A 13,139-nucleotide genomic window follows, 5' to 3' on the forward strand; every position below is an offset into this window, starting at 1 on the left:
CTTTTTAAGCTTGTGTTCTTATTTTTCTACGGATATGTGTGCATGACCTGTGTTGCTCCTCACTGTCCAGCACCTTCAATCCAGTTGATTATGATGAGCGCAGTCTGAGACTTATGCGAAATTGTCTGTAAATGTCCACAAAGAGAAACACACACATGTGATATTTAAAATGCAAACGTCTGAATATCATCTAAATAATGTGCTGTTAGTATGTTGAACCTTGTGTGTGCAGTAAGCTGTAGCTGAAGCCATCAGGGGACAGCAGGAGCCATGTGATCAGGCTCGCAGGGATTGGTTTAGAGTGGATCTGACATCAGCAAGCCTCCCACTCCCTCCCTCCCTCCCTCCTCCCTGTCTCCCTCCCTGTCTTTTCTCCTCTGCCTTCCCTCAGCAGCATCTCCCCTCTCAGAGATGGCCGCCTGCTCCTAACGCAAAGAGAGGACCCACTGTCCCAGGATTTAGTCCATATTCCTTCGGTCTCCTCTAACTGTCATCCCCCCATACACTAACTCCCCGCGTCTGGGAGTCCTTGGGGGTGGAAGGAGGGGGGAGGGAGGGAGTCAACATCGTGCCTCGTTAGGGAGCTGAGCAGAATTAGCTATGCCCTGCCCAGGCATCCTCTGACCGGCTGGATTTTCTCCTCCATTTCCTGTCCGTCTGCGCACCAGGGCCCATATAGGATGAGAATCTGGAATCATGATGCAAGGTAAGTCATCTGTACCCCCACCACCCACCACCCACCAAGTCCTCCGCTTGCCCTCTTGTGCTTAAAGCCTCGATCCAGTGACGTGCTGTGTGTGTGTGTGTGTTTGCGCACGCACGCACTAGGGGGACGAGTGACATGTTCTGTGTGATGTGTATGTCTGATTGATAGGAAGGTGAGTCCAATACAAGCTGAGATGTGTGAGGTTTGGAAGGAATTTATGGTCCCAGCAGTCTGCAATTCTGCAGGTGCTGCTGTCCTACTGTGTGTGTGCGCGCGTGTGTGTCTGTGTATGCGCGCGCATGGGGGGATAGTGCGTGTGTGTGTTTACACACCTGTCAATGTGCGTGTCTCTCTTTGCATGTGTGCGGTTTCACACCGGTGTGTTTTATACAAATAGGTGTTAGAAGAGAGATGCGCTGTTGTTGCCAGCTCTGGATATGTTGGTGCCAACTGGACGTCAGATAAAATAGCACGCTAGCTAGCTAACTAGGATGAAATGATTGAAAGAAAGCCCTTGTTAGGCAGATGCCGGGCCCTTATAATCCATGATGCTAATATGGAAATGGTCTAAAATTAGCCAATGGCCTGCAGTCACTTAGCATGCTTTGATATTCTGATCAGATCACGATCTCCAGGAATACACATTCAACACACACATCACATTGCTAGCCACACAGGCTAATGAAACAGAATAAACTGTCAGGTGGCACTGGGCCTCCTACCCAGCTACAGTACCACAGGGTATATCTTTAAAGATCATAGGGATTCTAATTTGTGATCAGCAATGAGAGTATTAGTCTTTTGATTTACTCAACAATAAAGTTGACCCCTAAAGATCTTGCATTTCTTTCTGTTCACAGATGACGCAAATGTTCTCAAATACAGAAGTGATTTAGAAGCTTTATCAGAAAGCATCGTGCATGAAGTGGTCAACCTTAAAAGATGGTTTGATGAAAGCATCATTACGATTTAAAACAGCATTAAAAACAGCTACATAAATGAATGTGGTCATAAAATAAAGGATTAAAATGTGTTACCATCTAAAGATTGAGTTAATGTTAAAAGACAGGTTGAATTTTAGGTTTGAGTGTAGTAAGGAATTACAAATTTACATTGAAATCTCGTCTATCACGTTAACAACATGTACACGAGCAACATGATGTCATGGTTTATACTACAGAAGAGAGCTGTATGAATTATCCATGACGTAGATTATATATTACACATCAACAGAACATTTATTTAGTCATGGATGATTAAAAATAAGAGTTAGTTGTGCTGCAGAAGTCAAAACTTTAGTATTAACAGTAAGTATATTTGAGTTTAAATATCAGTATATACAGCCCATTTTAAAATGGATTTGCATTTCCATTATTGGAATCAAACTGTGGAATTATAAAATTGACTTACAGGGTTGTACAAACATATTTCATTTTTTAACAATCACATTATATGATGGGCTTCAATTTGATTTAGAGTTGTGATTTAAATTCTTATATCATTACAATTCGATAAAAATGGCTATCCATCTATTGGTCAGGTTTTGTATAAAGGGCCGGAAAAATAAGATTGAAGAAGCCTATCCCAGCAGCTTTCAGGCGAGAGGCAGGGTTCACCCTGGACGGGTCACCAGTCCATCACAGGGCCAAGACATAGAGACAGACAACCATTCACACTCACAGTCACACCTACAGTCAATTTAGAGTATCAATCAGCCTCGTCCCCTCTTGATGTCTTTGGACGGTGGGAAGAAGCTGGAGTACCAGAGAGAACCCACGCAGGAACAGGGAGAACATGGAGAACATGGAGACTCCACACAGAAAGATCCTGTGGTGGAGCCGGGACTCAAACCCTGAACCTTCTTGCTGTGAGGTGACAGTGCTGACCACTGCACCACCGTGACATGCAAATGGGGACGAGGCTGATTGATACTCTAAACTGACCGTAGGTGTGACTGTGAGTGTGAATGGTTGTCCGTCTCTATGTGTTGGCCCTGCTATGGACTGGTGACCTGTCCAGGGTGAACCCCGCCTCTCGCCATGGGCTCCAGCCCCCCATGACCCTTAACAGGATAAGCAGTAGACTTTGGATGGATGGAGTAACAGATTCCCCAGATGCCATTTAGCCTACCGTTTCAATATGCTTCTGTACGTAGGTGTGTATGTGTGTTCAAGGTGCTCTCATCTAAGACTCTGAACTTTGTTGTACATTTCTGCATCTCAAATTCTGTGAATTTGATCCAACAGTACTGTGAATAAATACTGCTGTTATATGTTAAATAAATGCTGTTAGCCAAACTGTTATTTTAAGTGTTGGTGTTGGCATTGAATCTGTAGTCGTCAATTGTAGGGCACAATTAATTAGGTGTCAAGAATGTGTACCTGTAAAGTATGTGATCTTACAGTAAAGCCTCACACTGCCTTTTTTTTTTTTTTTTTTTTTTGCGAGACTTACTTTTGTCCAGAAAAAGCTTATGAGTGCTAACACAGTGGTCAAGTACTACTGAAGACAATCAAGGGAGCACATGCCACCACCAAGGTGATACGTCACAACTTCCCGCGCTGGATCAGTTCCATAAATAAATCAGTTGCTCTGCTGCCTAAGTTGTGTTGTCCAACCAAATCTTATCAAAACCCACCCTCAAATCTTTGACTTATCCTGTAGCAGATGCGCAAACCCTGGCAACTATAAATGAAAGGATGAGGTTCGACGTGGAGTCGAAGTGAAGGGGCGGCAGACAAATCATATTAGCAGTGTGACATGATGAGCACATCTGTAGGGTCAGAGTGAATTAGTTGCGACCTTAAACTATATTATAACTAAACACTAAAGACTAAAACTATACTAAACGCTATATTCTTTCAATCTGTCTCTCCATCAGTGCTTACCAGTGCTGTTGAACAGGAAGGGTATATGAAGAAACCAAACCTCTGCACCTTTGACAGTTGATAACTGGCACTCTGTTTAAAAGAAGGGACTTCTTAATGTTTCAGTCATACACTTGTTGGAGAAAAACTTTGAAGGGTAGTGAAGCATGAGGGGTGACCTTAAAAATTCTGTTGTTACCAAAGGGATGGCTGCTATACAGTAAAACCCTGATGGTAAATTCAGATTCAGATTCAGATTCAGAAAACTTTATTCATTTCCATGGGGGGCGATTAAGGGAGCAGAGAAGGGTACAGTTTGATACATGAGTTGCGGAACAACAACACAACAACATACATTAGGTGAGCAAGTGGTAGTTGAATGGTCCATACATCTCAGAGTTAGCAGTGGTTACCTTGTAAAGTGCATAATAGAAGTAGCAGTGCACAACAGATAAGTAGTATATTTACATTATTGTACTGAGAACTACTTTTGCACGGTAAGTACAGAATGAATCATAGGATAAATTATCTATCTATCTATCTATCATCTATCTATCTATCATCTATCTATCTATCTATCTATCTATCTATCTATCTATCTATCTATCTATCTATATATCATCCATCTATCTATCATCCGTCTATCTATCTATCTATCATCTATCTATCTATCTATCTATCATCTATCTATCTATCTATCTATCTATCTATCCATCTATCTATCTATCTATCTATCTATCTATCCTTCTATCTATCTATCTATCTATCTATCTATCTATCCATCTATCTATCTATCTATCTATCTATCATCTATCTATCTATCTATCTATCTATCTATCTATCTATCCATCTATCTATCTATCTATCTATCTATCTATCCTTCTATCTATCTATCTATCTATCTATCTATCTATCTATCTATCCATCTATCTATCTATCTATCTATCTATCTATCCTTCTATCTATCTATCTATCTATCTATCATCTATCTATCTATCTATCTATCTATCTATCTATCTATCTATCTATCTGTCTATCCTTCTATCTATCTATCTATCTATCCTTCTATCTATCTATCTATCTATCTATCCTTCTATCTATCTATCTATCTATCCTTCTATCTATCTATCCTTCTATCTATCTATCTATCTATCTATCTATCTATCTATCTATCTATCTGTCTATCTATCTATCTGTCATCTATCTATCATCTATCTATCTGTCTATCTATCCTTCTATCTATCTATCCTTCTATCTATCTATCTATCTATCTATCTATCTATCTATCTATCTATCTATCTATCATCTATCTATCTGTCTATCTATCTATCTATCATCTATCTATCTATCTATCTATCATCTATCTATCTATCTATCTATCCATCTATCTATCTATCTATCTATCTATCTATCTATCTATCTATCTATCTATCTATCTATCTATCTATTTATCTATCTATCCATCTATCATCTATCTATCTATCTATCATCTATCTATCTATCTATCTATCTATCATCTATCTATCTATCTATCATCTATCTATCTATCATCTATCTATCTATCTATCTATCTATCTATCTATCATCTATCTATCTATCTATCTATCTATCTATCTATCTATCTATCATCTATCTATCTATCTATCTATCTATCTATCTATCTATCTATCTATCATCTATCTATCTATCTATCTATCTATCTATCTATCTATCTATCTATCCTTATATCTATCTATCCTTCTATCTATATGTATATGAGCAACATATACACAAAGTACAGGCATACACAGGCTATCCTTGTGTGTGGGTGGTACTAGGGGTCAGAGTGCAGAGAGTTCAGGAGGAAAACAGCCTGATATTTTTTGATATTGTTTGCAAAACCGCAATATATCATTTTCTGAAATAAGGTCAGTGGCTAACATAATATAAATACATTGTAACATTTTGCTCTACGGCCTAAATAGACAAAAAAAAAACACAATACCAAATACATGAATTTGGAAACTTTAAAGTATCTTAAAAATGGCATGACAAAGTCATCATACCGGAAATAGAAGCGTAAAGCTAGTTTTTGTCTGTAAATTAAGTTGCAAAACAAAACACAGCATTCTCATTAACATTTGTTCACCACAGAGCTTAATTTTTACAAATCAAAAATCCCATTGGCTCTTGCTTTAGGACGCTCATGGTGACGCTAACTTCCCAGCTGGCCTATGAAATATGTCCTCACTGTGGTATTTTGTGACTTACATTTTTTTTTAACCTTGATAAGGATTAATACAGCCAACATTTTCAATCTCTTAAGTTCTCTGAATTTTTTTCAACCAAACAGACAATGTTTCATCTGGCTCGAGGAGTGCCTCATCCACACGCTCACCCTAAAGAACACCAACCATAATTGCTATGAGGGCAGGACTCATTGGAGTTGGCCCCTGTGGGTCCCCATCAGCCTCAGAGAGATGAGGATAGCAAAGTTTCTACAAATTGACATGGAATGGTTGATATCAGATGATTCAGGTCTGCGCTGTGTTTTAACCACTGTGTGGGAACGAGAAAACAGTTTGTAAAAGTGAAGTGACCAATGGACAGAGTGCCTGGATCTGATTGCCAGCACAAAACTCTCAGGGCTGTGCATAGCCATCGTACAGTTTTTTCATTTTAGCTTGTTACAGATGCTTGTTTTGCCAACCCTCCAGTAGAACACAAGTGATGTTTAAATCGGTTAACATATTCAAGTAGACTGGTGGGCAGATTTGCGTTCTGCCACCCATCCTTGAAAACAGACCGTGGACCTCATACAGCACGACCAAAAACAAAGTCATTCGGGCTAAACCCTGTACTTTCCTGCACAACCTCCCGTGCAACTAACAGTAACCATGGCAGCACCTCTTCCCAGTCCTTATCTAGCTCTGTGCAATATGAACCCAACAGGGACTTAAACGTCTGATGAAAATGCTGCAAAGCACACTGACTCTGTCATCCCTAACAGTTTTAACACTTGAGCAAAAAAGATGGGAGGAAAATTAGATGCCTGATCGCTCTGAATGGTCCTGGGGATTCCAAAGACAGATGAATTGTGTCAAGGCCTGACTACAGACTTTGCCATTATTTTGCACAAAGGAAGAAAAGCTGCTGGATACCTTGTACTTCGACACGTAACAGTTTAAGGAAGGAGTGACCCACATTGCCAAACATCATCACCAGTCCAGTCTTTGCCCAAAATTACCTTACATCAACGTACACCTTTCCTTGCACCAAATCATAGTTCAGGTGTATTATAAGCACTGAACCAAGTATTACAAACAGTTCCATTCCACACGTAAAGACTTTATCACCAGTATAACAACTGTCAGAATATGGTTAAAATAGACTTGACTTCCAGTGACCAAATTCATGGCAGTAATTGCACGAATCCTTTCCTCCCTGTCCTGGTGTTCCCTATGCCAACATGAACAGGCAGTGTCCCACAAACAACATTAGAACACACAACAGGCTCCCATGCCAGCACACCAGACTGGTCTTTAAGGATGAATACAAACTCATCAGCCTATCCTGCTAACTCTGTGACATTTGTAACCTTCGACTCATTAAGGTATGTGGCAACCAGACTAGGCAAAGAGTTTTTAAACTGCTCCAAGATCAACAAATTCCTCAAATTGTTAGGCCACATTAGCCATGCTAAGCACAGGCCTTGCACTAAAGAGATATAAGCTCCCTCACAAACTCCATATGAGACTGATCAACCAGACAATTACTGCTGATGGCTCAAACCTTCCCACATAAACACTGAGATATCATCTGACTGATTGTACCAACAATTATCCTCACAAGTATGGATCTTCTATCCAAAGGGCGTGCTGAAGGAAAACACAGAGGTCCTAAATGCCTCAGAAAGAACCCTACACAAAACCCCTCCAACAAAACACAGCCACAAACAGAGCGAATTGATTGACAAGCCCCCACTTGTAACAAACTGAACCGAAAGGCCATAATGATTGATTTCTTTTATAAAATAAAGATTATAGAATCAAAACTCAAATTGAGGATGCCATGTGTAATCAGGGCTATAAGCAAATGCAGGGCTGGAAGATGTATGGCGCAGTGTGGAATTATGCAACAAAACAAACCAACAAACCAGCAGCAAAAACGTGTCACATGGAGAGGATAGGGAGAGCAACTGAGCTCACGGGTTTTTAAAAAAAATGGAATACATGACCCATGTGTTGCCAGTGTTGCTGATAAGTTTCTCCTGTGGCTTTTGAAAAAAATGTATATATGTAAAAAATATGTTTCTGCTTTTGAAGAGTCTTAACATGGACTATGTTAATTTTAAACTTCTTTATTATTAAGTGAAAGATATAGGTTCTTTACCTTTTAATGCTCAGTTATGTGCTCAGTTGCATATGTGTGTGTGTGTTTGTTTTACTGTTTTTGTTTGGTTTTATTTTTAGGGCCTGAGCCTGAAGGTACATCAGGCGAAGACCCTATTATGTTTGCTCGGCAGAGCAACACATCAGCAGCACTAAAAACACTACAAACACCCACTAAACAGTGTCCCAGCCCCCCCAACACCCATGAGGCAGCTGGGCCAGACGGCCTGGAGCCGGTTTTCACATCCACACCATTCAAAACCTGGTCCTGGACTGTTCTTGCTGTCAATGAGCGCGCAATATGAGCATCATCTAATTTCACCCCCTGAACATGCATGAAATTCGCTGAAATTCAGCACACTTCTCTGGTCTGGCGACACATTCTCTAATCAAAAAGAAAAGTCTATAGCACCACCTAGGGAGCCACACAACTACAAGATAATTTTCAGATAATTTGAAGCGCTATAATTCCCCCCACGAATGTCCCACAAACATGGAACCAACACCGTTGGACTCGTCTCATGAAGACGCAAAATTCCTACACTCTGACCCCTCACCTGTCTACAACAGAATGTCCACAAATTGGACAAAACTGTCATAATCAGGACTTTTTTTACTCCCCGAACAAAATCTATCTCCTCCTAAGGCATTCATGGTATCGCTTCCAAACTTTGCCACATTAATCACACAACTCTGCTCTTCAAAAATCTTTAAAAGTTTTTATATGACTCACTCGGTTTCCATTTTATAAGCCCTCAAAGTGGGGGAGACACGTTTCACGCTTACAATGGAAGTCTATGGGGAGACGGTGTCCTCTCAGGGTACATACTGTCAAACAAACGCTTCTCACGTCTACACCATCCATCCCACAGCTTTAAAAAAAACATGTCACTGCATTCATTGTATTCAGAAAGTTAAAAAAAAATCTATGATAAAACATGGAGCTGAAAAAAACTTAGTGATCCGTGTATTTTGATGAGTGTCTTGCTTGGATGCACTGTGTCTGCATTGTCTTGCTGTTAGTGATGGGAAACATTTACTGTCCGTGGTACCTCTCATACTCTCCACCAGGTTATTACTTATCAATGCCAGGAGTGATTTTCTTTTTTCACTCCTTATCACACCTCCTCATGCTTATCCAGGTGAAGACTGGCCAGAAGGCTTGCAGCAGGAATAGTCATTGCTATTGAGCATCTTCATCACAAGCCCTGACATATCCACACCCACGAGAGCTTTTATTTCTCATGACATATCTGAGCATCTGTCCATTCAGATGGAGCATTTTCAGTGCTAACCTTCTTGCTTGAGGCAACAGTGCTAACCACTGTACCACTGTGCTGCCCTCTCAATATTTATTTTGAAGAAAATTTGTTTGTATTATAACTGTGAGCCTTTTGCTCTTAGCAGTGCTAATAGTGTGCATAGGGTTATATATTCCAGTTCAAATTTGCTGTCTGAATAGTACAGTGTCTGACACTGTGTATGTGTTTCTGTGGAAGGAGGAACACTCTGTGCTCACTTGTTTCCTACAGCACTGTGACACCAACACAGCAGTTATCTGTGTGAGGATGTGTTCATCCGTCTCTTTTCTGTTCTTGTGTACCTGGCAGTGAGGGTAGAATTTGTTTTATCATGGAGGCTCCCGCCTCAGTGATAGAAAGGAGGGTCACACTCCTGAGTTCCACTCATGAGGCTCCACCATACCTCATCTTCTCTGGCCCTGTTGGCCTGTTATTGTTTTAGCGCTGTTGAGGACAACAACCTGACCTTGACTTGCATTTTTCCTCAACAGAGTTGAGAAAGTGTGGAATGAGGAAAGTACAATCTTTTTCAGAAACCAAAATGAAATGCTGTGAATTTTGATGGCTGATGTGGATTTTCAACAAAACTCTGTATTTAAATCCATTACTTGCACTGAAAAATCTGTAATTGTGCTGTGTGGTATGTGTTGTTACGATTCTGGTACTAGCATCAGAAGTGTCTTTGGTTCTGGCCAAGCAAATTTGTATTATTATTAATGAGACACCATCGTCCTTAAATGGGACCCTGCTGTCATACTTTGCAATTTTCACCACTGGGTTCTCCGTGTCACCCTGAATGCACCACTCACTCACTCACTCACTCCCTCAGCCAACCACCTCTGCCAATCACTCTAAATCACCTGCACCTGTCCCCACACTCTATAGGTCTCCCTCTCCCTTTGTTCTCTGCCAGATTGTGACGCTTTCATGCCAAACTCTCCAGCGATATCTCTCGGACTGACTTCCCGACTTCGACTCTGCTTGATTCGACTGTTCCCCTTTCCCTCAGCCCTGGTAACCACTTCAACCTTTGTGAACTGCAAGTCTGCCTCTGTTTTTCCCCTGTTTTTTGCCTGTCTGTTTTTGCCGGTTCCATTTCTTTGGAAGACTTCTTCAGTTATCTGTTGGCCCTGGAGCTTTTCCCATACTCCCCTTGCCATCTTAACGACTCCAAACTGCCTGTTCATTCCCCATCCCCAACGCTCACCCATTAGTTATTTGGAAAAGGAACACTGCTTTCAATTACCTGTTTTTTTCAGTTGAGCTGCGTTTCTGACACAACCTGAATAAAGGTCATTTCCAATTCCACTCCTGTTTCAAGTGTTTGCATTTGAGTCCATACTCCCCTCCGTTTCAGTGCAATCTGGTCAAACATGGACCCAGCATGCACTTCCCCTGCCCAAAACTATTTCAAATGCATTGAAGGAGTCCAACAACATGAGGCCCTCATGACATCTGCCTCAGCTGAGGCCAAGCAGGCCACAGCCTCTCGCCTCGTGGGCGAACCAAGTGCAGCAACTAACTGCAGTTAGCCCCTGTTAGCTCTGCCTCTGTCCCTGCGCCTGTCTCACCGACTAGCTCCATATTGCCCCGAGTTTCTGAACCATGTATTGGAGCCCCTGAACGTTATGCTGGTGAGCCGGATTCCTGACAAACTGCACCATCTTTTTTGCATTGCAACTTCTCACCTTCGCTTCTTAACAAGCTAAAGTAGCTTTTACCATTAATCAATTAACAGGGAGAGCAAGACTGTGAGACAGACCCCTGCCTGTACTTCATTTGAGGCATTTGCTGCAGAGCTACACAAAGTATCTGGGCAGGTTGTCCATTCAACTGATGCAGGGGGCCTGCTAAGTCTATGTCAGAAGGGTCGTTCTGTATTTGATTTTTCAATAGATTTCCGCAGTAAGGCCTGTGTAAGTGGATGGAATGAGGGTGCTCTTCGTGTTACTTTTCTGCGTGGGCTGGCTGATTACATCAAGGATGGACTGGTGTCTTAGCCCCTAACCTTTTCTCTTGATGAAGTCATCGCTCTTGCTATTAACATCGATCTTCAAATCAAGGCTTGCAACAGAGAGAAGCAAAATACCAACCCAGCTCATGTATCTGCTCATGCATCAAGAAGCTCTGCCCCCAACTTGGCCCGGTCTACAGCCACTTCTGAGCCCTTAACCAACAGTCCTGAACCCATGCAGTTGGGCCGCGCTAGTCTGTCCCCTGAGGAACAAGAGCGATGCCATAAGTCAAGTTTGTCTGTACTGTGGTTGACCAGGCCACTTCAGCTCTCATTATCCAGTAAAAGGGAGGGCTCATAGTGGAGAAATTACTGGTGAGTCATCCTCTTTTAAAACCCCCTCTGTACTTGACCGTCCTGTTTATAGCCAAGCTCCTTCTGCCTGAGATCTCTTCAAGTCCTGTCCACGTTAATTGATTCTGTAGCAGATGCTAACATAATTGACAGTTAGCTCATCAGCTGGGTATTGATCTGTCACCCCTGCCTTGTCCTGTGCCTGCCAGGGCTCTTGATGGTCATCTGCTGGGGATGGTCAGTCATCAAACTATACCGGTCCGTTTACTCATGTCTGGTAATCACCATGAAACCGTTCAATTTTGTGTTCTGCCCTCACCTCGCCTCCCTCCTATACTGGGCTACCCATGGCTTTGCTGTCATAACCCACATATTGACTGGTGGCAGGGGTCATTCATGGTTGGAGTTCCACCTGTCATCGGGTCTGCCTGAAGCAGGCAGCTGCACTGCTCTACTCTCCACCTCCCTGTGGCCAGCCCAATCTCTCAGGGGTCCCAGCCCAGTATCATGACCTTTGAGGTTTTCAGCAAAGCTAAGGCCATGTCTCTACCCCCTCACCGTCCCTATGATTGCACCATTGACCTTCTGCTGGGCATCACCCCTCCCAAGGGGCGACTCTACTCCATTTCTGGCCCTGAAAGGGAGGCCATGGAGGCATACATCAATGACTCCTTGGCAGCTGGTATCATTCATGCGTCTTTTTCCCCTGCTGGCGCTGGCTTCTTTTTTGTGGACAAGAAGGATGGAACCCTCAGACCTTGCATCGATTACAGAGGTCTCAATGACATAACTATAAAGAACAGGTACCCCTTGCCACTCATGTCTTCTGCTTTTGAAATACTCCCAAGGGGCCAGTGTCTTTACCAAACTGGATCTACGCAACGCTTACCATTTGGTCGGCATCAGGGAGGGGGATGAGTGGAAAACAGCGTGAACACCCCCACAGGCCATTATGAGTATCTTGTCATGCCTTTTGGTTTAACTAATGCCCCTGCTGTCTTCCAGGCATTAGTTAATGATGTCCTTAGAGATATGCTGAACCACTCTGTCTTTGTTTATCTTGATGATATTTTGATTTTCCCTTAGTCCATGGAGGAACATGTTCTTCATGTAAGGGCAGTCCTACAACGGCTTCTGGAAAACTCCCTGTTCGTCAAAGCTGAGAAGTGTGAATTTCATGCATCCTCAGTCACCTTCCTTGGATACATTGTGGCTCAGGGTAGTCTACAAATGGATTCAGCCAAGATTTCAGCTGTTACAGCCTGGCCTGCCCCTGAGAATTGGAAACAACTGCAACGCTTCCTGGGTTTTGCCAACTTTTACCGCTGCTTCATTCGTGGCCACAGTACTCTGGCTTCACACCTCACTGCCCTTACTTCATCCAAAATCCCATTCTCCTGGACTCCTGCAGCCAATAGGGCTTTTGAATCTTTAAAGGCACGATTCACCACTGCTACTTTTCTGCATCTCTGAGACCCTTAAAGACAGTTTGTGGTGGAAGTGGATGCCTCTGATGTTGGGGTGGGGCTGTGCTGTCTCAACATTCAGCATCAAACCAAAAGCTCCACCCATGTGCCTTCTTCTCTC

General features: G+C 42.4%; 1 protein-coding gene across 1 annotated transcript in view; it reads left to right on the top strand.

Moving 5' to 3' along the window:
* The first annotated feature begins 373 nt into the window (after positions 1-373).
* LOC147261217 (SH3-containing GRB2-like protein 3-interacting protein 1) overlaps positions 374-13,139 on the top strand; it is a 36,109-nt gene continuing 23,343 nt past the window's right edge. Inside the window, exon 1 of the mRNA XM_086203167.1 lies at positions 374-706. Coding sequence (XP_086059293.1) covers positions 697-706 — 10 coding nt within the window. The 5' untranslated portion in view covers positions 374-696. The remainder of the gene's footprint in view (positions 707-13,139) is intronic.

The sequence above is a fragment of the Aulostomus chinensis genome, chromosome 5, assembly GCF_037954235.1.
Source record: "Aulostomus chinensis isolate RoL2024-O1b breed Wild chromosome 5, RoL_Achi_v1.0, whole genome shotgun sequence".
NCBI lineage: Eukaryota > Metazoa > Chordata > Actinopteri > Syngnathiformes > Aulostomidae > Aulostomus > Aulostomus chinensis.